Source organism: Mustela erminea, chromosome 15 (assembly GCF_009829155.1).
Source record: "Mustela erminea isolate mMusErm1 chromosome 15, mMusErm1.Pri, whole genome shotgun sequence".
NCBI classification, from domain to species: domain Eukaryota; kingdom Metazoa; phylum Chordata; class Mammalia; order Carnivora; family Mustelidae; genus Mustela; species Mustela erminea.
Genome location: NC_045628.1, coordinates 2389849 through 2415760, shown reverse-complemented (window position 1 = coordinate 2415760; position 25912 = coordinate 2389849). Strand labels below are relative to the sequence as shown.

Below are 25912 nucleotides of genomic sequence, written 5' to 3'. Positions count from 1 at the left end.
CTTTCAAGTCCCCACAGTGCGACCTTGGCAAGGAACTCTGAGTCCCCCCTTCCAGTGTCCTGTGGCCAGTCGTCCCCCCCCCCCACGGAGGCTGTGAAAGTGTGGGACACGGGGAAGCTCCCAGCAGTGTGCGTGCTCTACGTGGGACCCCTCCCGGACCGGAGCACAGACGCCTTCCCAGGACCCCATGTCCCGGGATCATCACCAGGCACTCACACACGGGCTCCGGTGGACACGTCCACTCCAAGACCGCTGGTCTGATTTTATGAGCCTGCCTTCCAGAGGATGGCCTTCTCCCCAGCTCCGGGTGTGACACTGGATCTGCGGAGCTAGACCCGTGTGGCTGAAAACAGCCTGGCAGCAGGCACAGTGGGGGAAGGGGGACAGGGACACGAGTCGGCCGCCCACAGGGACCCCAGGCAGCTACTAGACAAGGCAAACTGCTCGACTGGCTTCTCTTCCGTCCTTAGCCGTCCTCGGTCCGGGGACCACCAGCCCTCAACCCCGAGCACGGTATCACTTCTGCTTAAATGGTCTGAAGTAACACATGGGTGCGGGGCCGTCGGAAATCGCAATGCTGGCTGCACGGTTTAAACACGGGCACGTTCTGTTCCATTACTTCTGAAACAAGGGTGACGCGGGGACGCCCGCGCCTGAGCACGTGGACCAGGATGTGGCGGGGGCGTGGGCGCCCGTGTGATTTGAGAAGCTCCCTGGGAAGGCGAGGGGCAGCCAGAGGGGACCCCACCAGCTTGTCTGGAGCAAGTGGGAGACAAGCCACGGTTGTTGACGGGAGAAGCAGGAGGCTGCTGATTTCGATGCGTCGGAGAGTAAGGTCTACCAGGAATCACAGACACAAACGGAAAAAAAAAGGAACTTTTTTTTTTAGGCAGAGGATCACAGAGGGTCAGAGGAAGAGAGAGTCTCCTACAGACTCCGGGCCCAGCACGGAGCCCAATGAGATCCTCGATCCCAAGACTCCGAGAACATGAGCTGCGCGGAAATCAGGAGTCGGACACTCCCCCGACGGAGTCCCCGAGGTGCCGGGAAGGAGGAATTCGTAGAACACCCTGCGGGGTCTGGACACCCAGTGGGCAGGAGTTCACAAAAACCCCAGTGTGGCCACCTGAGAAAGGTGAAGAACTCGGGTCACAGCACCGAAGGTGGGAACGGGGAAAGACAGGCGGCGTGGAAACAGCCCGGAGGAGCCCCGTCTAGGCAGAGCTGTGCAATCCCTCCCTTTGAGATCCTGTAAAAATAGAATCTCTCTTTTATGCCCTCAAGTCCCACTGTGGGACTATACACACGACCTGTGAGATTACTGCAGCTCGAACATCCCGGCTGTGTTCTGGCTCGAGTCCACCGCCACGGGCGGAATCTGCAATGTTCCCACCTGGCTGTGCTTCGGAACAGACGATGAGCACGGCTGGAGAAAGGCCTGGGGACACGGCCACCCCCAGCAAGGTTCACAGACGCTTGAAGCCCCTTCGGGCATTAAGAGAAAAGCCACACCTGTGCCCCCGGGGTGATGAAAGGCCTGGCCGTCCGGGGCCAGCACGGGGCGCAGCCGGTGTGCTGTCTCCCAGTGTGCGCACAGAGCAGAGGCAAGGACGCTTCCTACAAGGATCCACCATCCCCCAGGGGTCCCAGGCCGCACACAGGGAGCCCCCCACCACCACACACCTGTGTGTCAGCTAACCACAGGGCGGCAGTGCCCGTCTGGTCTCCAGCATTAGTGCAGATGTGACCATGAAGGTTACTGAGACCTGCAGTCAGCTGACTCTGAGCACGAAGATGGTCTTCCACGATGTGGGTGGGCCTTGTCTAATCAGTTGAAGGCCTTCCGAGCCTGGGATTTCCTGGGAAGGATTTCTGCCCCCACACCACAGCCTGAGTTACAGAGCCTCTCAGCCAGCTGCCTCACAGATCTGGAACTCCAGACTGCCACAGCAGCTCTTCCCCGGTCTCCCGCCTGCCAGCATGCCCCGCAGATTTCAGACGAGAGAGTTCCACCCCCGCCGGAGTCGACGCCTCCGGCTCCCTCCCTCTCTCCCTCCTTCTTTATTGTGTATTTATTTATAAACTCATGAACTTATACATATTATAATTGTATACAAATTTTGTATTTACATAATATATATTTAATATATCCATTATGTACAATACATATACATGTAAATACAAAAATGTTTTATGTTATATGTTAATATAATTAAATGTTAAATATATATATAAATTCATGTTTCCGTTTTTATAATTACATTTACTTCCACGTCCTACTGATTCTGTGCCTCTGGGGAAGCCGGAGGATCACACCCGTTTCTCTGGAACGATCACACCCGTTCCCTCAGGAACCAGGCTGTTGAAAGCCAGGGCTCCCCAGAGGGTGCGCGGTCTCAGTGGCCCGTGTCCCCTCCCGCTCTCCCAGCTCCAGACTGTCTCCAGGGAGGCCCCGATCCCCCCTGGAATGCAGAGTGCCCCCGCATGGTGGCCTGGCAGCCGTGAGCAGCTCACCTTCCGGGCAGGCGGTCCGCGGTGGCCCACAGCTGGGTCCCACCCCCAGACCCGCCGGGCCCCACAGGCAGCAGGAGGCTGTGGTCCCGGCCACGCTGGCCGCTCGCCCACAGGAAGGAGGGCAAGTCCAGGGACAGGCTTCTAGCAGCTGTACGCATCTCTGAGGACTGAGACAAGACAGTCTGCCCTGCTCCCGGAGCCGACCGGCTGTCTTCCCACATGCAGACCCCACGGGGCAGACCCTTCCCACAAAACACATGAGCCTCCCTGCCAGGGCTTCAACAGCTGAACAAGAAACACAGGAAAGCTAGGATTTCCAGATGCAAGACCTTCATGGTGTGCCCCAGCACAGGGGCCGGGATGGAACCCGGGACATACGGGGGGCATTTGCTGGGGTATGAAGTTCTCTCTTCCTTCTTTCTTTCATTCTTGCTCTCTGTCCTATAAAAGGAGGCCCTGTCATCCGAAGGGGGCGGAGTGGTGGCCCCCAGAGGCCCACAGGCCCTCGACACTGGAGCAGGTGGACGGGCCCGAGAGGAAGCAGGTATCAGGGCGCCGGGCTGTGGCAGGGTCCTTCCCACGGCCATCCACACCTGCGGGGGGACAAGCGGAGGCACAGAGGCTGACACCTGCAGAGGGAACACGAGGCGGGGCCTGGAGGGCCCCGGCTGCCAGCCCAGGGGTCTCCAGTAGCTGGGACAGACACACGGAGCAGATGTCCCCCAAAGCCTGCAGCCGCCCACACCTTCACTCCAGACCCCCCAGGATGGACAGAATAAACCCCCGGCCCAGGACTCACACTCCGCAGGGGCCCCGGGCTGCAGGGCGAGGCCTGGCCGGCCACAGACGCCAGAAGCCACACATCAAACAAGACCAGGTCCACATGCAGGGGTCAGGCTGCCCAGAGAAGCTTCTGCTTCCTCCCCTTGGCCCTCCCGCCCCCTCCACACGCAGGAGACAAGCAGGACATCTGTGGCCTGCAGTGACCCGCCGAAGGAGAAGCTGATGGGACAGCTGGGACAGCACTGACCTCGGGTGCCCCGGCCCATGGGGACAAAGTCTGTCATCTACGGAGCCAAGTCAGCACATCTGCTGACTTCCTGAAAACAAGTCGCCAATCCCACGGCTAAGTCCCTGTGGACAGCAGCGTCTAAAATTGCTTCACTGTTTCTTCTCGGCCTGGGGCTGCCACGGGGAGGACCTCTGCCCTCTAATCCGATCGCGCGAGAAGGAACCAACCACCCAAGGCCGGTTCGCTGTCTTTCTGGAGAAACGCAAGAGGGAAGAAGCGGTCACCACTGAAAGCTAACAGGTCAGCCTCGAGGAGGCGGCAGCTGGCGGCGCCCCAGGGGACACTGTCCCAAGACCCAGTGTGAAAAGCACAGGTGGCCGGCACCAGGCAGGTACGGGCAGGGGGACACAGTCCCCTGGACGCCGGAGCTCCTCCCTGCCGAGCGGGCAGAGCGGAAGCAGGGCTGGGCCGACCGCCGGCTCTTCAGGCCCCCGTGTGAGTCCGCAGGGTACTCATGCCCGCAGCACTGTCGCAGCACCTGCTGCGTCTGGCACCGCGCACAGCCCGGACGCGTGCAGACGCCTCTCAGGGACGGCACGCAGGCCACCCAGCAGGGCAGGCGTGGACCCCGGCCATCGGGGTCAGTGGCCCCGCTCCCCGGGCCAGCTCCCAGTCCAACCTGAGCACAGCTTAGGGGGAGACCTGGGTTCAAGGAAAGAATGCCAGTATTTCAAAATCCAGAGGAAACAGTGATGGGTGGGTTCTCTGTTACCAGAAACTGAGCAAACCCAGAACGGCCAGGTAAGCGCAAAAAGAGAGAAGCGTGAGCTGTGGAGCCGGCTCCCGTGGGACGGCAGCTGCCTCCCTGCCAGGCAGCAGTGTACACGAGTCTGAAGGAGCCGGTCCCTGCTCTCAGACGGATGGGGGTGCACCGGGTGTCCACAGCCCCATCCTGAGGCCAGACCCTTCCCACCGCCCGGGCGAGGCCAAGCCCCCCAGGTTCACACGTCCCTGCACAGGGGACTCCCTCGGACCCTGTGCCAGGCGAGACCCGAGCCAAGAGCCATCAGCTGGATGGTGAACCGGAGTTTGAAGAGACAAACCCTACCCCACAACACAAACGGGGCTGTTTTTCTGCCAGAAGGAAGAGCTAAAACCCAGCACCAACAGCAGAGGGTCGGTCACGTTTCCAGGATAAGCTCCTACTTAACAGCCGGAGTCCGATTCAGGCGCTCGCGTGTACAGTTCCTTACGTTTTGTGCTTAGCAGCCTGACGCCATTAAAAGGTCTAAAAAAACACGGCCCGCGCCGTGGCATGGAGGAAAGTGGCTGCTCTTGCGGCCACGGAAGGCCACGCGCTTCCACGGGACCGACACGAAATCGGGGCTGCGGGCCACACGGGGGGCGGGGGCCGCTGCGGGCTGGGGGCTCGCGGGCCCGAGCCGAGTCCGGAGACGGTCTCCTCTCCCCGGCAGAGGAGCCAGCCCTGCGGCGACCTCCATCTCCCTGGAGCACCCCCTCCGGGACACAGAGAAGGCCCCTCAGGAAAAGGGAACTTGTTTTCTCATTTAAACACACGCAGCGTGCTTTTACCCAAATCGGCACATGGGCCATTTCTGTTTGATGACTTGATGACTAAAACACAAAACAAAGACCGTGCCATAAGCCAAATGAACTAAATCATGAGCTGCACAGAAACTAGTCCCTTGCCTGTGACTCAGCACCAGGCTTTCCGAAAGGACGAGTAAGGCTCCGTAGTCACTGGGGCTTCCTTCTCAAGTTACTTCATTGTCCTCAGACATGAGTGTACCAAAAATAATTCCATAATAAAACCAAACAGTTCAAATAAAGATACGATCTCTAACAATCTGACATTAAGAAAAAGAGGCAAATCCAAAGAAAAGACACTTACATAAAAGACTGAGCTTTAAAAAAAACAAAGCTCTCCCACACCAGCATGTCTGATCCGACCTCCTTTACCTCCAACAGATACACTGTTGTCCTGGGATAACTAACTTCTAGAACGAGGTTATCAGAGAAAAATTCAATTATTTGCCAAATGTTCTACTTACTAAAGCAGGAAACTAAAAATCGTTTCGGACTTTTCAGGGCAAGTTTTTACTCGTTTCAGAGTCAAGACTGAACAGCAAACGTTCTTTATGGCGCTTTCTTGAAACACCAACTTCTCTAGAACGGCCTCTCGCCGCAGCACCCCATTCAGTCGACAGCGCAGTTATTTCCGACAGGCCGGCTCTCCAGAACGGTGTCCTGTTCTTCTCCAGAATACAAAGTCTTCTGAGAAATCCACACAGCAGAGAACAAAGGTTTTTCTGTTAATTCTATCCCAAGGGAAGCATATTAAACCTTTTCTGAACAATCCTAAGGAATCCCAGAATCTCCCACATGTTTACGACGTCTGGCTATCTCTTGCTTCACACTGGGCGTGTTCTCATAAAACCCCCCAAGAGTACCTTATCCATCGACAGACACTATGAAACCAGGACCCCTTCTGGGGATGGCTCGGGCGGCCTAGAAGTACCTGGTAGAATTTTATCAGTTCAACAGCGCAGAAACCCTTGTAAGTCAATCATATTAAAGTATTCTGTTAGAACTCATTTTTTTAAAGATTCAATTGTTTATTTTAGAGAAAGAGAGACACAGAGCGACCAAGTGCATGAGCAGGGGGAGGGCAGAGGCAGAGGGAGAGGAGGAAGCAGGCTCCCCACTGGGCAAGGAGCCCGGTTACGAGGCTGGATCCCAGGACCCGGGGATCACAACAAGCCAAAGGCAGATGATTAACCGACTGAGCCACCAAGGGGCCCCAAAGTAAATCTTTTTTTTTTTTTTTTTTAAAGATTTTATTTATTCATTTGACAGAGAGAGATCACAGTAGACAGAGAGGCAGGCAGAGAGAGAGAGCAGAGAGCCCGATGCGGGACTCGATCCCAGGACCCTGAGATCATGACCTGAGCCGAAGGCAGCGGCTTAACCCACTGAGCCACCCAGGCGCCCCCAAAGTAAATCTTTTAAATAATTACTTAGAATAGTCAAATTCACAGAGACAGAAAACAGAGTGGCGGCCGCCAGGACTGGCAGGGTCCTGAGCCTCTTCTGGGAAGGGGAGAAAGTTCCGGAGACGGCAGTGATGGTCGCACAACATGAATGTACTTAGTGCCACAAAGCCGTACAGTCAGAAAGGAGTCATGGGGTCGTTTCGCTATGTGTATCTTACCATGGTAGAAAGACTTTCTGTGGGCACGCGGGTGGCTCAGTCCGTTAAGGGCCCGCCTTCGGCTCAGGCCTCGCTTGCAGGGTGCTGAACCGACCTCCGTGTCCGCTCCCTGCTCAGCAGGAGCCTGCTTCGGCTCCCTCTCCTCCCTGCTTGGGCTGTCACTATCTCTGCCACTATCTCTGTCTCTCTCTCACAATTAAATAAAATCCTTAAAAAAAAAAAAACTGTGTATTTAAAGAGATGACAGACAGACAGACAGAACTGCATGTGAAAAACGGCACCTACTAAGAACACCAGAAAACCCGAAAGGCCGAGTCCCCGCCCGTCTCGACCCTCACAGCTCCCTGCTGCAGCGGCTGTGAGCCCAGGGCACTTCCTGTCCCCCGGGAGAGCGGACTCGGGAGGGCCGGGCAGGACCTGGATGCTTGGGCCCGCGGACCTCCCTTTGGAAAGCAAGGCTGCAAAGCTGCCAGCGGCCCAGCGGCCGTAATCATCAGCGCAGGACGAGACACACATGAGCACAGCCGACTCTGCGACTCACCGCAGCCCGGCTGTGACACTTTGCCCGTCAGCCTCCAGTACCTTCTCCTGGGACTCTGAGCCTGGTCGCGTTCCCGGGGAGCAGGGGGAGGCGGCGGCAGGTGGCTCAAGCTGCGGGGCCACTTGCCAGGTGTTAGAGTTTCCCTCTTGAGTGCAGGGGCCCGGGCTACACAGTAACCAACCGGAGTTAATCAGACTGGAAACTAATGAGGTTTGGAATGCGGCTTTGCAGTTGCTGAAGGAAAGGAGGCGGCTGAGCAAACAACAGGTCCACAGTCTGAGAAGTGGGAACAAAGTGTCCGCGGACACGATACAACCACAGTGCAGGGCCCTGCCACTCCCAAAGCTCTGGGAAAGGCAAATCACACACTGTCGTTATCTATTCCTAAGGCCAGGTCCGGGCAGGAGAGTTCGGGTTAGGACACTGTCGGGAAGCAGTTAAAACATCCCGCTCTCAGCCTGGCTTTTCATGCCGTAGGACAAGCAGCAGCCAGTCCGAAAAGAACTGCTTCCTCTGCCCTCGGTCATTGACACAGGTGTCCCTGGGCCTCAGAGCCCCCACCACTGCATCTGTCAGCACCCCCTCTCAGAACCGCCGCCAAGAGCTGAGATCCCACTTCATGTGCCCAGGAGGACGTCAAGCTAGACACGCGTGCACACTCGCATGCATGTGCACACAGGTACACGTATGAACCTGTGTGCACACACGGTAGTCTGTCCTTCCCCACTGGATGGGGCACATATGTGATCTGGAAGCAGAGCCCCGCCGCGCTCACGCAGCTGCTCAAGGACCCCCAAGAACAAGCAACTCCTGGCACCGATAGCAGAGTGATTAGTCTGCATAAGGAAAACGCCGGACAATAAGGGTTTTAAAAGCTATGGAGGGGGCGCCTGGGGGGCTAAGTCATTAAACACACCTGAGATGGAGCCCTGCGTGGGGCTCCATGCTCAGCGGGAAGCCTGCTTCTCCCTCTCCCACTCCCCCTGCTTGCATTCCCTCTCTCATGATTTATATGTCAAATGAATAAATAAAAATAAAAAATAAATAAAAGCAGAGAAGGGTGTCTGGGTTTCTCAATCCATTGAGTGTCTGCCTTCAGCTCAGGTCATGATGCCAGGGTCCTGGAATCGAGCCCACGTCGTGTTCCCTGCTGAGCAGGGAGTCTGCTTCCTCCTCTGCCCACCCCCCCCCACCACTTGTGATCTCTCTCTCTCGAATACATACAATCTTTAAAAAAAAAAAAAAAAAGCAATGGAGGGCCTCTAAATTCCGTTAGGAAAAGAATGGGATTGGGTCGAGCATTTTTTTTTAAGATGTTGTTTATTTCTTTGACAGACAGAACGAGAGAGAGACAGCACAAGCAAGGGTGGGGAGGCAAGAGAGAGGGGGAAGCAGGCTCCCCACTGAGCAGAGAGACCCATGCGGGGCTCGATCCCAGGACCCCGAGATCATGACCTGAGCCAAAGGCAGAGGCTTAACCCACTGAGCCACCCAGGCGCTGTGGCCAAGTATTTTTTAGAGCAATGCTACTCTGAAATGTGTTAAAAGGCAATTTTCAAGAAAGGGCAAAACCATGACTCCCATAAAGATATAAAAAGCAAATACTGAGGCGTCTGGCTGGCTCAGTCAGGACAGCCCACAGCTCTTGATCTCAAGGTCATGACGTTGAGCCCCACACTGGATGCAGAGTCTACTTGAAACAAACAAACAAAAAAAGTAAATACATGTTAAAAATTTTATTTAGTTCATTGAATGAGGGAGCCAGACAGATGTCACCACTGGCTGAAAGGCGTCAAGGGGACGCAGCTGTGGAAGGACACACGGTGACAACACCGAATGCCACGGGATATACGTCAGGCACGAGGAAATTAATGAGCACACGGGGGCAGAACCATCTTCTCCACGGGGGACAATGAGCCACCACAGCCTCAAATCCAAGCGAGGCCCAGCCCACCACGCACACCTTTCCTTCGCAGCACGAGGGGTGGGGACGAGCCCTTGGCCTGCGGTCGCGTCTGCACCCGAGTGAGGTCCACAGGAGGAAAGCCTCTGCCTCGTCCCCTGCTCGTCCCTGAGCTCTGCAAAGCACCCGATACGTGGCAGGTGCACAGAGCGGACTGCGCGAGCGGGTGGCGAAGGGGTTCACGCCTCCTGCGGTTCACTCTGGGCACGAACGGGACTGAACCAGAGGGAACCTGGAGGCGGCCGCACCGACTCCTGAAGCTCGGACAGGCACAAAATGGAGAGTCAGCACAGAGTAGGAAGATAACAAAACCCTCGCCTCGCGCCCCAAGAACAGGTACAGGGTGGTACGTGCAAAGGGCACAGACACGACGGACCGTGCCCTTTACTCTTCTGGGGGCCTCTCTCGGCCCAGCGTGCCTCCGGTTGAGAACGAATGCTGACCGTCCCCGGACTCTGGCCAACATGCTACCAGTTTTTTAAGTTCTTTATTCCTGTTGGCTCGCCTCACTCCGCAGAAACAGTGGTCGCTTGGTCTCTGACTGGAAGCTGGAACTCAGCATCCAGCAAAATACATGAAAATTAAACAACCAACCCAAACCATGCCCATCAATCAGCCCAAAAGTTATTCCTCAGCAGGTCAGAGAGAAGCCACGAGATGGGAGTAAGGACAGGTGTCCCCTCCTTACAAGTGCTCAGGGACCCTGCTGGGCCTCCGGGGAAGAAGCAAGCCCGGGTGTGGGTCCTGCGAGCCACGCGCGGCCCCTCGTGCCCGCGTCCCAACTGAGCTGCAGAACCAACCCTGGAAATCGGGTTCGCTACCACAGTTTGAGGACGAGGCAGCTGAAACTCAGAGACAGAAAGAACAATATCCTGCCAGAAAACTGTCCCACTGATTCGGCTAAAAAAAAATTCCACTGCCTCCCAGACGCAGCCGAGAGCTGAAGTTGGGGCCACTGAACCATCGAGCGGCCTGAGACGACCACTTTCCACAAGACCCACCATCACCCATCAGCCGTCTGTTCTGAGCAGACGCCCACTTTGAGTGAGGATACAGCGACTCGCAGGCCGGCCATCTCTGCGGGGACACAGACCTGGGGGTCCTTCCGGCCACAGGCTCGACCCGATCCGGAGTGTCTGTGAACAGGCCAGGCCGAACGTGGTACCGTAGAGCACAGGAGTGCTCGTCCTTCCCGAGGACTCGGTCACGGAGACCTGGACGGCCCCCAAACCAGGCCCACGAGCTCATGGCAGCGGGTGGTGGGTCCCACGGGCCCTTCTTGAACCAAGTTACCCAGGACCGGCGCAGCCGAGTCCACGGGTGAGAGACCTGGGACCCCCGTCTGAAGGGCAAGTCCAGCGCTGTGCTGACCTCCAGCGCTGCACGAGAACACCACCTCAGGCACGGGGCATTCCGGCAGCTCGACATGGCAGAGGAGTGGGCGACACGGAAGCTGTTACTTAAAAGACAGGTGGCCCCGAGATTGGAAGCAGTTTTAACCTAGCACCACAGGGTGCCGGCACTAGACGGGGGCACGGCGGTACGCATCGCCCCATCGTGCACGCGCGCAGAGACTCCGTGCTGCTCAGAGCACGGCCCGGGCTCACTCTCCCTCACACTAGAGGTCACCTCTGTGAAGGACACACACGCTGGGGGACCATGTGCGGAAAGCCCGGGGCAGTCAGTGCAGCTCAGCCACTTCCGGGCTTCGGGTGACCCGGCACGGATGTGACCTTGTCACCTCCCAGGGTCCTGGGGCGATCCAGGAGCCAACACACATACAGAGCCAGGAACAGCCCCGGTGTATACAGTAGGCGCTAGGTAAGCAGCAGCTGCCATTTGGCCAAATCTGGGACGGAGCCTCACCTCGGGGGCCGCTGAGACGGGGTCTCTGAAGACGGCGAGGTAGCTGAGCCGCCACCACTAACCGCCGCACGCGCGAGCTCTTCTGCACGGCTGCGCGGACTCACACACACGCAAGCGCTTCAGGTGCAACCGGAACGGAAAGGCTTCCCACGTCAGGTGTGACTCTCGTGTACCCCCACCGTCTCCCCCGATGCCTGCGAAGCCTCCTGATAATGAAATGAGACCTTTCAAAGGATAAGTAGGAAAACAGACCGGCAGAATACAAAATCCGAACATGAGGGAAACTTTTTTTTTTAACTGTCAATTTTTTAGACTTTTTTTTTTTTTTAATTTCTTTTCAGTGTACCAGAATTCATTGTTTATGCCCCACACTGAATGCTCCATGCAATTCGTGCCCTCCATAATACCCACCACCAGGCCCACCCACCTCCCACCCCCATCCCTCCAAAACCCTCAGATTATTTTTCAGAGTCCACAGTCTCTCAGGGTTTTTCTCCCCCTCCGATTTCCCCCAACTCCCTTCTCCTCACAACTTTAGTTAGAACAATGCATCCCAAGGCACCTGGAGACCTCCGACGGTGAGGTATCTGCCTTCAGCTCAGGTCATGATCCCAGAGTCCTGGGACCGAGCTCCACATCCGGCTCCCAGCTCAGTGGGGAACCTGCTTCTCCTCCTGCTCCCCCTGTTTGTGTCCCCTCCCTCTCTGTTAAATAACTAAGATCTTTTTAAAATACTAAATGAATAACTACTCCTCTCTTAAAAAAAAAAAAAAAAATCCTGCGTTCTTGGGACGCCTGGCTGGCTCAGCGGTTAAAGGTCTGCCTTCAGCTCAGGTCATGACCTCAGGGTTCTGGGATTGAGCCCCACGTCGGGCTCCCTGCTCAGCGCAGACCCTGCTTCTCCCTCTCCCTCTGCTGCTCCCCCTGCTCCTGCCCCCCCCCAAGTAAATAAAATCTTCTTAAAAGGTGCACGTCTAATTTTCAGAAATAAAGGAGAAAACAAACGTACAGCCAACTTTCCCACATATTCCATGTTCCCCGACAAAACACAGTCTGCGAGCGTGTCTGGAGAGAAAGGCCATCACAGAGACGGAGAAAGCAGCTCTCTGAGAACCTGGGAGGCAGACACCCCCAGCCCGGCTGCGGCACGACTCGCACACGCTGAGCGCTCAGGGCTCCCGAGCGAGGTGGAGGGTCCCCGGGGCCGCACGGAAACGCAGGAACCCCCAGCCCCCTTCTGGGTGTTCGCGATGTTCGTGAAACGCAGCCACCACGGCCGACGATTTCTCCCTGTAACAAAGGACGCGCACGACAGAGTCCTGGGAGGGGAGGGAGGACGTCCAGGGCCTGACTCGGCACAGACCGGCCTGACTCGGCACAGACCGGCAGAGGGGCCGACGGGCCCCGCCCCAGCCCCTACTGAGGGTCACTCCCACCAGAACAGTTTTACAAATAAACACAGGAGCAGCTACAGAAGAAAAGATCTTTTGTTTCTACCAAAAAAAGAAAGAAAGAAAGAAAGAAAAACAGTGCTTCCCAAACAACGCTCCAGTCAAGGGACGGCTCCCCCGGCCACGGGACCGGCCTTGACCCCAGACCCTGCAGCCCGGACGGACGCCCCATTAGGCTGAGCGCTCCAGGCTCTCGGCTGCCTCCCCGGCCGGCTGCCCTCCCACTGGGGACGCCGTGGGGACAGTTCACACATCCTTTAGGTCCACTGAGCGAGACAAGCACGGGGAGCTGAGTGAGAACAGGGGCGGGGGGGGGGCCTGAGGAGGACGACGAGACCCCCCGAGCCCACCTGCCTCGGGAACAGCGATCCGGCTGCTGACTGCCAGCTCCTCCCGCCCCGGCCCCGGAAGCCACAGGTTGTAGAAGCGGACCCCCACCATCTGTGGTCCTAGAGCTGTCCCAGCTCGGTCACCGCCAGGCCTTCACCGAGCCGGCCACGGACAGGTGCAGGCGGGGTCTGTCCCTTCCGAGCAGGGACCGCCGGCCTCCGGTCTTAGCCTCCGCTGTGCCGTGCCACTCCCAGGGCGGCGGGGACCCGCGGGCGCTCCGCACAGGGAGGGGGTTGGCCGCGCCCCCGAAGGGTTGCAGCACGGGAAGGACAGCGATAGGTCTGTGCCCCGCCGGCCTCCGGTCCTGGCCCGATCCTGCCCCGCTCCCAGAGCAGCAAAGCGCCATCGCCTCCGGGCCTGGCTTCCCGCGGAGGGGAGACACCGGAATCCCGGCCACGCGCAGCCGCTGCGGGGCCCGGAGCTTGGCGGGCGCCCCGGGGGCCGGGACGGAGCTCTGCCGCTCGCAGGATCCGGGCCTCGGGCTCGGCCGGCTGCACGTCAGCCACCTGGCGAGCGTCCCCCAGGCGGCTTCTCCGCTCCAGCACCCCCCTGACCTCCCGTGGACCGAAACAGCGGAGGCCTGAGACGACACTCCAGGACGGGACACGGAAAGGCAGCGCGGAGCAGGGAGGAGCGGGGCAGAGTCCCCCACTCTGACGTCAGCCCGTTCTGCCACCAGCTGGCCATTGGACGTGGGACACAACTTCCGGAGCCCACCTCTTCATCACAGAGAGGGAGAAGCTGAGGAGACGGGCGGTCGCGGGAATCGCACCAGCCTCTACCTCGTCCGCCCGTGCCCCGTGACACGGATGGGCCACGAGCGACACCTGCCCGGCCAGGATGGAAGACCCTGAGCGGCTCCACCGCTGAATCATGGTGCCTGCGAGGGCCAGGCTGGTCTCGCGTTTGCCGCCAGCAAGCCCACATAAGTCAGAGCCAAGCTCCTCTGTGCCCACGGCCCCAAGGCTGTCTGATCCCCATTAAAAAGGAAGAGGAGGGGGTGCCTGGGTGGCTCAGTGGGTTGAGCCGCTGCCTTCGGCTCAGGTCATGATCCCAGGGTCCTGGGATGGAGTCCCGCATCAGGCTCTCTACTCGGCAGGGAGCCTGCTTCCTCCTCTCTCTCTGCCTGCCTCTCTGCCTGCTTGTGATCTCTGTCTGTCAAATAAATAAATAAACTCTTTAAAAAAAAAAAGGAAGAGGAGGCGCGGTAGGGGCTGAGCAGTTTGAGAAGTGGGAGCCGAGCACAGCCTTGCCTATCCACACCCTCCAGGTCCACAGGACAGATCAACCAGCAGGGGTGAGGTGCTCTGGGGGAGACACAAGCTCGGCATGGCGTCTGTTGAGACACAAATTCTAGAAAGTGCACGCATTTTGGTTAGCTCACTCAGAGCGGAGCGGGAAGGGAGCGCTCCAGAAAGGGCTGCATTTTGCAAGCTGGCTGGAAATAATTTATCACTGGAAACCAAGGGATTCGTGGCCACAGCAGCTCTCACCACACTCTGCAAGTGACCTTGTTTCTAAAAAAAGCTGCAGAGACCAAAACGAACCGTGAAATGTGTGTTTTGTGGACCAGAAAAGATATCAAGACCAAAACCTTACAATTCTCAGGTCTGCTACTGCAAGGGGCCACTCTGCAAACGCCCCGCCTGGTTCCAGACACACGCACGCTCTACCGTGTATGTGTAACACACATGTTACACGTTACACACACGTTACACCCGCACAGAAATGAACAAACTTGGGCACCTGGGTGGCTCAGGGGGTTAAAGCCTCTGCCTTCGGCTCAGGTCATGGTCTCAGGGTCCTGGGATCATGTTTGGCGTCGGGCTCTCTGCTCAGCGGGGAGCCTGCTTCCCCCTCTCTCTGCCTGCCTCTCTGCCTACTTGTGATCTCTGTCAAATAAGTAAAAAATCTAAAAAAAAAAAAATGAACAAACCTGCCCTCAGATTTTGCCACACGTGCTCGTGTCGAGTCAGCCAAGAAAAACAAGCAGCAGCCTATTTTCCTCACGAAGGGGGCTGGGTCTTAATTACCTGCGTAATAAACTCTCCAAGTCCGTCCGTGAAAACGAGGTCTCTGAAACGCTGCACCACAAATGAAGACGAGCGCAGAAACTCACCTCGTCACGAACGGTGTTGGCTCAACTGCTGCCGAACGTCCCCCGACCCTAAAACCCAGACAGCCTACTCGTGGGTCACTCACCTGAGAGATGAAAATGCGTATTTACGCAAAAACCTCTATGTGAGTATTTACAGTGGCTTTGTCCATCACCACCAAACTGAAAGCCATCCGAGTGTGCTCCAGCTGGGGGACGGACAGGCATGAGCGCCGCGGCACAGAGGAATTCAAACGCCTGACTCAAAAGAAGCCGGACTCCAGACGCCCCGTACTCTGGGTCTAGAGAAGGCCAGACTCTAGGGACAGAGACTCGTCGGTACCATCTGGGGCCGACAGTGAGCCGAGGAGACTCCAGGGACACAAGATTGTGGTCTACGGTAGAAATGGTTTGTATCTTGATTGTGGTCACACAACTCTAGGGATGTGTCAAGTCTCCTAACTATACACTAAAAAAAAGTGAATTTTACTGCATAGAGGCAAACATTCAATAAACCTTAGATATAAAACACAACCTAGACAATTCTACCAAAAAACAAAAACTATTACCTATGCAAAACTTGTTGCCAATTTCTAAACAAACCTTTTAAAATCCATATAAAAAAAAAACCTCCCCAATTTGCCTAAATAACGTATTAAGCACAAAATAGCATTCTGCTATGTGTAATTTCTTTTTAAGATTTTATATATTTAAATGAGAGACAGAGCAACAGTGAGAGAAGGAACACAAGCTGGAGAGAGAGAAGCAGGCTTCCCACCAAGCAGGGAGCCCGATGTGGGGCTCGATCCCAGGACCCTGGGATCATGACCTGAGCCGAAGACAGAGGCTTAACTCACTGAGCCACACAGGCGCCCCACGACTATGTGTAATTTAAGGAACAGAAGAAAACCGAGTCCATCCTGGCGGCACATGGGACAGGAGCCTGTCTCTCCCGAGTCACGTGCTGGGACGGGTGACGGCGGAGAATTCGACAGCAGTGTTCTTCTCCTTTGCTCTCAGTCCCTGAAAAAGATGCCTCCTTTCTGACCACCGTGGGGTCTGCCGCGACACCGCTGTCCCTTTGCTTCCACCTCTCCTCCGGGTCTTTTGTTTTCAGGATTTCGTTATGTTGTGTCTTGGCAAGGATCTCTTCCCGTTTATACTGTTTGGGCTTCTCTTGGCTTCTAGAACCTGCCGGTTTCTGTCTCTGCCGACTTCGGGAAGCTCCCGGCGTTACTTCTGGGACTCTGCGAGCCGCACCCTTTCTCCTGTCCTTCCAGAACTGGGACGGCGCGGTGTCCATCTCCCGCCCCACCGGCCGCCCGGCTCCGGTCACTTCCCCCTGCGCTCTTGGTGCTCCGGGCTCCGTGTCTGCAGCTGTGTCCCCACGCCGTTCCTTCCTTTCTCCCCTCCCCCGCTAGGGAGTGCTCCCTGAGCCTTCTGGTTTTGTTACCGCACTTTTTCATTCAGAAATTTCCATGTGGGTCTTCTTTAAATTTGATTTTGCTGAGACCCTCTACCTTTTTCATTTGTTTAGGGGTTCGTGATTGTTCACGGAAGCAGGCTCTGGATGGCTTTCAGGCCCTTGGGGTAACACGACCACCTCTGTCAGCTCTGGGCTGGCCTCTTGTGATTGTCCTTTCTGACTCAGTTGGAGATCTCCCTGGTTCTTATATGATGAGTGTTTTGTTTTATTAAAACCTGGACATTTCCACCCTGTGCTATGAGACACTGGATCTTCCTTAAATCTTCCCTTTGAGCTGGTTCTTTTGTCCCAGTAGGGCCCAGGGGGTTGGGGCTCGTGCTTTCCCTTCCCTGACAGGTGGAGGCAGAAGCCAGACTCCTGGGGCAGCCTCCACGGGCACTGCCCAGGGGGAGGGCTCGTCACTCCTGGCAGGAATGAGAGTCCCCACTCCTGTGAGATCTCGATGGTACGGATGCGGGTGCCCCAGCCTTTTCTGAGTGTTTGGCTGGACTACTGCACTTGTGATCTAAAAGGTTCGTTGGGGGGCGCCGGGGTGGACCAGTCGGCTGAGTGTCGGACTCCGGATTTCCGCTCAGGTCCTGATCTCAGGGTCCTGGGATCGGCCCCGCACCAGCACAGTGGGGAATCTGCTTGAGATCCGTTCCCTCTGCCCCTCCCTCTGCTCACACAGTGCACACACTCTCTCTCTAACAATAAAACTTTTTGAAAATAATAAAAATAAATAAATAAATGCACACATACACATGTAAGAGATTGTTTACTTGGCTACCTCTTTCCTGATCCTTTGGTGAATGAACGGGCTTTCAATTTTGTCTTGTCTGTTCCCTTAGGCATTTCTGGGTTGTTGGTTTCTTCAGCTCCAACTCTGGGGAAAATGAGGCAGAAAGAAAACCCAGGGAGCCCACCACTGTGTCACTCGGTGGATCTGGAAATCCCACCAGCCTGCCTTCACTCCACCTTTGAAACCAACGCTGGAATCTTCCTAGGCCAGTGGGCACTGGACAGCAGGACCAGGAAAATCTGTCGTCCCAGTGATGAAGCCATTCCCGTAAGAAGAAACAGTCGTGGGGCACCCAGCGGGGCTGTCGGTGAAACGTCTGCCTCCAGCTCAGGTCATGATCCCAGGGTCCTGCGATCGAGCCCCACGTCGGGCTCCCTACTCACTGTCTCTCTCTCAAATAAATAAATATTTTAAAAATATACAAATAAAAAAGAATGAACCGTTGTTTAGGCTCATCTGTATCTACGCGTGCGGACAGCTGTATGTACACATTTTTGTACAGAAAGGGAAGTTATGTGAGTCACAGCAAAGCAAGAGGCAAATCCGAGATGAAATCCGAAAGCCCAGACCATCCTCCAGACACAGTACATGGGGTTCAGGCATGAGTTAACCAGTATGGTTGACCTCAATTAGTTAAATTCTCCCGAATCAGCACCACGCGAGGGAGCCTAAAATACCTCTTCCCGCCCCCAGAGTCCTCGGAGCCCCTCCAGGAGGCCTCCGGCCGACCTCCCAGCCCCCGCACTCTTCACAGGGGTCCTTTGTCCTCTGAGGTCTCGCAGGATAATGGCGCCTTGTCTGCCCCGCTGAACCCAGAACCCTGGCTTTCCTTCCACCTGTCTTAACACCCGCATTCATATTCCGGCCACCGTTTCCGATCAGGACAGCAGAGGAATTCTGCAAACGTGGCCCGGCACCCAGAGGGTGAGCCCTTGAAGCCTGCGGTAACGGGACAGATGGGGACCCGCCGCCAAAGATACAGGCTCACCCACCACGCCGGCTCTGCAGCCTCGGAGTCCAGATCTCAGAGGTAAACTGAGATGTTTTTCCAAGAACTTTTTTTAGTGGGGGCTCAGATGATCTTAAGTCCAAGCTCAACCCTCACCCCAGTCCAGTTCAGAGGGACCACACAAACCCCCACCACCATTGCTTTTAAGTGACCGGGGTTCCCGCCGGTCTACAAGTGCATCAGCCTGGCTGTGGGCCAGTAAGACCTCATCTATGCCGACCAGCTCAGTCTGCTGACCTCCGGAAGGGATGTCCTCTGCCACACGCTCTCCCTTCACACAAACACCAACCGCTGGGCTCTGCGCCACCATGTTTGGGCCTCCGGAGCCAATCGGCAGCCGCACGAACGTCATCAGAGTCAAGGGAGATCCAAGTCCTCCGACCTCAGCTCCGGCTTGCACAAGCTGTCCACCCGCTTCGGCACCACGTTCTCGGGGCTCCCGGAACCACACAGTCCTCACAGGCCAGGCCAAAGGGTCAGCGATCAGCAACCGTGGGGTCCCCGTCAAAGAGAGCTACTCTCCAGCTCATCACAACACCAACCGTTCCCTGTCGCTCCCTGGATCCAGGAGCAGCTGCCTCCAGGGGGAGCTGGGGGCTGAGGCGTCTACACACCGCGGAAGGGGGATGATGGGAGCTCCCGGTCCGCACAGATGGGCCGTCTCCTCTGGTTTCTTCGGCGGTGGGTATGCCTCCCCATCCTTCCGACGCTCACAGGGCAGAGGCCCTCGGCTCTGCCACAGGGCCCAAGACCTCTCAGCTAACTTCACGGGCACCACGATGTCATACGCAGACCTGTGGCATTTTCTCCTGGGTTGCACCAAAGTTATCTGAGAGAAAGACCTTAAACCAACTATCACCTCTGAGATGCAAGGATGGTTTGACATCCTCAAATCAACGTGACATATCCCATGAACAGAGCGAAAGAAAAGAATCATCATTGTCCCCGTAGATGTGGCAAAAGCAAGGGACAAAACTCAACACCATTTGTGATAAAAACCATGAACAAACGAGGGATGGAAAGAAGACATCTCAACATGCCGTCGTCACACCAGCCGCTCTGAATCTCCCCTCTCTGACCTCTCCGTGTACTGCAGAATTACTTACTTACGGCGGACCCGCTCAAGCCTCTCTGTCCTTCTGTGACAAGCCTCTCTTGTCCTACTGTGCAGCCGTGGTCTAAGCACCCAGAGCTAGGGGATGGTTGTTCTTCCTCAAACACCAACAGAGCCTTTCCTTCCAGGTACCACAGTTCAAGCACCGGGCCAAGTTCAGCCCACCGACGGCTGGCAGCACTTCGGGTGGCAGCTACAACCGCCCCATCTCATGGAGGAGAAAAATGACATGCGGACACACAACACGCACAGGATCGCACACGCGGCCAGCGGCTGCGGCCGGCAGAAGGGCACACGCCACCCCCACGGGCACCCCGCAGACACGTCCCAAACCCTGGAGCCTGTAAGAGGTTATGCTATGGGGCAAGGGGGACTAATGTCGCGGACAAACTGAAGTTGTTCACCAGCTGCCCTTCAAGAGAAACGGGAACCCAGTGGAATCACCGGGTCCTCTAAATGTGGGGGAGGGGGCTTGACAAGCCGGGGTCCGAGAGACACGATGACAGACACCACGGCCTTGGGGATGGAGGATGAAGCAGCCACGGGATGTGAGCAGGGAGCTGGAGAAGACGCCGAAACAGACCCCCGCCCCCGGACCCGACAGAGCGGAGCGCAGACAGCGGACACCTCAGTTTCAGCCCGGTCAGACCCATTTAGGACTTCCGACCCGTGCTTTTGAAGCCACTAAGTTTGCTACTGAAACAGATTTTTGTCCTGGGAGCGGGGACTGCTGTGACAACACTGGACGTGGCTTTGGAACCGGGCAACACAAAGAGGCGGGAAGCACACGAGACGCGTGATGGAAAGAGCCTGCCTGGCCGTGCGCAGACCGTCAGAAGTACGGACTCCAACAGCCCCGCTAGCGAGGGAGAGAAACCCGTACTGTCTTTAGAGGATGCCAACCCGGCGTGGAGACTTCAGGTAGAAACACGGGCGTTAGGGTGCTGCCAGCGTGAGCTCAGATGGAAACAGGGAACGTGTCCGGAGGCTGGAGGAAAGGGGACTGAGTGGTCCAAACCGGTCCTGGCGGGAGGGATCCTGGGGGAGCAGCACTGAGCCTCACCCGCCCCCAGAGGCTGCAGCCTGAGGGACGAGGAAAGGAGGCGGTGTCGAGCCTGCAGGGCTCCGGGGATGGAGTTTCTCGGATGATCTGGTGTGAAATGACGCCACTGCTTTCCTTGCTGCCTCTCCCCGCTCCCCCAGGGTTGAAAACCCACGAAGCTGCCGCCCCAGGCGTGGAGGAGGGGCTGGGCTGACTTCACTGAATGATGGGCACCATCTATCCAGACTGTTCCGGCCAAGACAGCGGTGGCGGATTCCGCTGGGGCCCCATCTCGTCTCCGGGCAACCGCCTTTGGCTTCCAGAACGTACCAAACCTTCAGGGTGGATGTCCCACACCTGTCTGCCCAGCGAGGCGAAGGTCAGGGCAAGGCACCACGAGCGGAACACACGGCACCTGGACAGACCGAAGTCTGCACCCCTGAGCTTCTGCCAGCCTCCACGGCCCCATCCCGGACGTGGACGTGACCTCGCCCGCCTCGGAAGGCCTCTTGTGTCCATGACATCGGGTCTCTATTAACCAGCCCGGCAAACCTCCCTCCCGCTCCAGCTTCCGGCAGGACGAGAGTCCTTCCAACACTCCTCTCCCCTCTGCTACTGAACAGTCTGCACCGCGCACACCCTCCCAGGGCCACCCTCACCCACCTCCCACGACCAGGGCCAGCACTAAAACCACCCTCCAGTGGGTCCTTACCCTCCACCTTGGTTATGAAAAGTCAAATAAACACAGCCTGAGGCGCAGCGTCTGGGGGATGGGAAGGCTGTTCAAGAGGAAGACAGAAAAAGCCCACCCACAGTGGCGCGGGCGCCAGGCGCGGAGATGGCCTGTGTCGGCACCAACGCCAAGCCTCGGTCACCCTGTGTGTGTGCACACAGGTCAGCCGTGTGGGGACCGGGCCTGGCCACCCCCGCTGCCCCAGGAGCCTGACCCGGTGCACACTAAGGGTTTCAGGAACAAGAACGCAGGAGCCAGGAAATGAGTCGCCAGCACAGCACAGCATCTGCTGTATTACAAAATCCTCTGGTGATCAGGGTCCCCCTGCGTCACGTCCTGGTCACTGAAGAAAGTGGCCAGCCAAAATTACTTTGCTAGTTCACACTCTTGATGCCAGAGAGCCTGCTTGGCACCAAAGGTCGGCTCCCATTCCAGAAACCCCACCTCCCACGGCAGACGCCACAGGGCTGCTCAGTTGGGGACCCCGACGCCAATCCTGATCTTCCCCTTGTAAACCAGGGACAGCAACGAAGGCCAGCCGGCCAGCCAAAGGACCGACAGGGCCAGCCTCGCACAAAACAGGCAGCCGAGTCACTTCAACGTCAAGTGACTTCTGGAGCTTACGGTCCATCCCTACCAAATGCTTAACGCTACCAAGTCAGCTTCGGGGAAGCATCTGGGAATGCGTCTGCGCAGCCTGGAGAAGAGAGCAGGAATGGGTACACCTGTCCCTGGGAGGCGCTGTCTTCACAGCGTGACTGCAGATCATGTAGTCAGCCATCAACCACCACACTAGAAGGGGCCGCACGAAAGGAAGCAGGACGGAGCAAGGCAGATGGACATCCTCGAACTCCATCAACTCCACTATAAACCGGGAGCTAGTTCTAATTTTCTCCACCCAGCAGAGCGGATGCCCAGGCTGGCAATCGAAACTTTCTAGACGGGACCTTCGGTATTTGCGCCACTTCTGAAAGTGCTGGGCCTGTGGAAGTCGAGCGCACTGAAAATGCGCCCAGCGATTCAGCGCCTTTATTTACCTCAAACACCTTCTCCCTTGCCCTGAGGAAGGAGGAAAACCCTCAGACAGGACTGTCCTTACCAGTGCACTTTTGCAGAGTGAACAAACCGAAAGCCTGAATCAAGACCCTGTGATGTGTTCTTTTGGAAAAATCACAAAAACTACATGTACTAAAAATAATTCATCACTATTTTAAAAATGCTTCCGCAGAAAACCGCATCAGAGCCCCGGGACAGACAGGAGCCGAGATCAGGCAGGTGGCAAGTGAAGTGGGAAACGCAGATGTGGTCCGCCTGAGCCGGAGGTCTGCGCTCGGCTTCCTGGTCTCCTAACCAAACCCGGAAAGCCTGTCTGGAAGGCTCTGAGGCTCAACTTCCTCTTTCCTGAAGAAGGGGTCATTACACTAGCGGTGCTCAGCCCTCCAGGTGGCTGGGGGTAACAAATGAGATCCCGTCCATGAGCATGGGGCTCCCGGAGCCCAGCGGCCACGGGTACATAGACACCAGGAACTTCTCTCTTTGGAGTGTCACCTGTCCTGTCCCTAAGAACCACGGAGAGGCTGAAGTTTCCCACCCAGCAAAGGAGAACAAGCAGGGACAGAGAGGGGCCCAGGATGGTCTCCCACTGTGCCTAGGGACCCGATCCGATCCGGAGATGGGGTCACACGCAGTGCAAGGCAGGACCCTGTGCACGGGGCCCCAGCCCTGGGGGAAGTCCTGCCCGTCCCTGAGGGGCCCTGCCCTGGGACAGCCCGGCCCTGGGGGATGCTTATCTCCCGCCGCGGGGCCCCAGGACGGCGGGCACCCGAGCGGTGTCCGCCCTCACCTGCGGTGTCCCAGATGGAGATGTTGTAGGAGCGCCACTGCTTTAGGTAGAAAGCACCGCCCACCGTGCTGACCGTGTCCGGGAAGCGCCGCTCCATGTACCTATGCAGCAGCGACGTCTTGCCCACGTTCATGTCCCCCAGGAGCACGATCTTCCCATCGGGCTTCCTCATCGTCCCGCAGGAAGTCCCCCTCCTGCTCCCCGCGAGGGTCCGGCCGGTGCGCGCCGGGCGCCGCTGGAGCAGCCGGTCGCCGCCCCCCGAGCGCCGGACCCCGGGACTCGCGAGGACCCAGACTCGCGGAAACCGGATTCGCGGAGACCCGGGCTCGCGGGGAGCCGGAACTTGTGGGGCCCCGCCGGGACCCTCCGGCTCCGACGCCTGGGAGCGCGGAAGAGGAAGTGGGTCTCGCAGCCCGGGAAGCAGAGAAGAGCCCAGCCCAGCGCCTACCTGGGGTGTCCAGAGCTCGGCAGCCGGCGCCCGTCGGGGGCGCCCGGGCCCCGCCCCCGGGCCGCCCCCGGGCCCGCCCCCGTGGCCCCGCCCCATGCCCCTGGCCTCGCCCGAACCCCGCCCCGCCCCAACCTCGCCCGCGTCCCCATTGCCCTTGGTCCTGCGCGGGACTGCGGACTGAGCCCCGCGGGCAGGGCGGGTGGCGGGAGGGTCGCTCGGGCCGCTCGCGCACGTGCCCCGCGGCACCGCGGAGTGGGGTCCCCTCGCCGGCGGCGCCCCGAGGAGCACCGGTGCGGCCCTGCCAGTCCGGTGAACGGTGAGCGCGCGCTTCTGGGCCGCGTCCTCCCGCGTGCAAGGAGCCGCTCATGCCGATTCCGCCCCGAACGCGGAAAAGTTCGGAGCGAAAACTTGCCTTTGTCAGTCGCAGCGCTGCCGGCAAAACCTCTCCTTCCCTTTCCAGTGGGCCCGGAGCGTGCCGAAACGCACGCCGTGTGGTCTGGTGTTCCTTTTGGAGAAAGCGCCGAGGCGAGTCGGTGCTGGTTGGAATCCTGATGGGGGGGGGGGGGGGTCTGCTGAGACCGCGGTGTGTGCCGGCGGGCCCCCGAGGAGAGGCCTGGGGCACTCGGGCGCTGGGACTCACGGGCGCAGAGGTGGGGCGCATCACACTCGTGAGGTCACGGCCACACCGACCTTTCCTAAGTCCCGCTCGCTCGGTCTCCATGCCCGGGTGCCCCGCGCTTCCCGCTCGCAGCCCGCTCTCTGCGCGCTACCCGCCCCCACACGCTGCCCAGGGGTTTTGGGGAGTTCTCCCGCCCCGGTTCTCTGGAGCCCAGTCCTGCGCGGTTTTCCTACCGCGATCTGGAATGACCTGGAATCCTGCCGCTTCTGCACACATGGAACTCTGCAGCCTCTCCCTCCAGAACGCAAACTCCCTCGGCGGAGAACAGAGGCTCAAAGGAAAAGTAGATTAAAAAAAAAAAAACAAAAAAAAACTTCCTTGTAACCCGCAGCCCTTGACCAGTGCTTGAGGCAGGCAGAGTCCTCCTCCAGGAAGCTCCGGATCTTCATGTGCCTTGCTAGAGGGAAAAAGGGAAAAACAGCTTGGTTTGAGAACAGCCAGGCCTCCAGGGCTGGGGCCTACGGTTGCATCATGAAAATCCTTCCTCCCTTCGCCTTTACCTCCCCAGGTTCCAATGATCCTCAGCATCCCCGGGCAGCTCTTTCTGGCCGCAGGTCCTGTCGCTGTGCTGTAATAAAACCACCATTTTGCACCCAAGGAGTCTCAAGAATTCCTTCTGGACCTCCAGCTCCAGACCCCAACATTTCCACATGATCAGGAAGGGACTTTTTGTGGGGTGCTCACCCGTGAGGCTGGTGAAGCATATCTTGCACCCTACAGTCGCTCAAGGAAGCTTTGAGTCGGGCGCCTTGGTGGCTCCGTCTGTGAGGTAGCTGACTCTTGGTTTGGGCTCAGGTCATGATCTCAAGGTGGTGGGATCCGGCCTGGCGTCAGACTCTGCACAGGGCATGGAGTCTACTTAAGATTCTCTCTCTCCTTCTTGCTCTGCCCTTCCCCGACTTGTGCTCTATCTCTCTAAAAAAAAAAAAGCAAGCAAGCTTTGAGTTAGGAAAGAATGGGTGAGTTCACCATCCTTGTGAGCCAAGAACGTGTGTCCTGAAAACACATGGTGACCAGCTATGCCGTACCCTCTGGGTTTGCTCACCTGGGCAGCCGCCCATCCGTGTGGGCAGGCCCCTCCTCCAGAACCCCTCTGGTGAATGCCCCCCACCCTCCTAGCCCTCCCAGCAGTGAAGCCCCCCACCTTCTAACCAGCTCCTTATAGTCACTATTATTTCATTCTTAGATCCTGCAGTAATTTTTAAATTCCCTGGGGCCAGGGAGCATGTTTTAAGTGAAGTTTAAACTTCATTTCAGCTCAGCACGCCTTTCTCAGCTCCCCATCATTCACTAAAGGTGGGGCTTTGAGCTACCAGGGTCTTTGGGTTTTGTTCTCTGGTGTCTCCCAAGTTCCTAGAACTGGGCCACGGTCTGTGCTCCGGTCACGTGTATTTGAATACATTTCATTAACTGGAGGTTGTCGCCCCTTTAAAAGCTGCTGCTCTCGGAGCAGGTTTGGAGGAGACGCACGGACCCAGGACCTAGCCCCGTGTCTGGCACATACAATTCGCTCAGCAAGTCCGGTAAAAAAATGTTTTAATTGTCCGGCACTTCAAACAACTAAATTCAACCCGAGAAAGTCTTCGTATCAAATTTCAGCCACTCCTAAAAAATGCTGGAAGATTATCAACTGCCTCATTCCTGTCCAGGAGCCTGGAGGGAGGAAGGAGGCAGATGTTGGCTGAGTCTGTTTAAGGAGCTACTTACCTGCCA

The 25912-nt window shown here is 57.4% G+C and overlaps 1 protein-coding gene across 10 annotated transcripts in view; it reads right to left on the bottom strand.

Annotated features, from left to right (window-relative positions):
• The window catches only part of RAB20 (RAB20, member RAS oncogene family), a 28662-nt gene extending 3891 nt beyond the window's left edge, over positions 1-24771 (bottom strand). Inside the window, exons 1-3 of one of the 10 annotated variants that reach the window (XR_004279220.1) lie at positions 23073-23618; positions 3545-3778; positions 1127-1249 (exon numbers count right to left, since the gene is read on the bottom strand). Coding sequence is in view for 9 of the 10 variants with exons in the window: in XM_032315048.1 (XP_032170939.1) it covers positions 3582-3778; positions 23073-23616 (741 nt within the window). In the remaining variant the exon portion in view is untranslated. The other 9 variants (XM_032315047.1, XM_032315049.1, XM_032315048.1 and 6 more) reach the window with 9 other exon arrangements.
• Positions 24772-25912: the final 1141 nt, after the last annotated feature.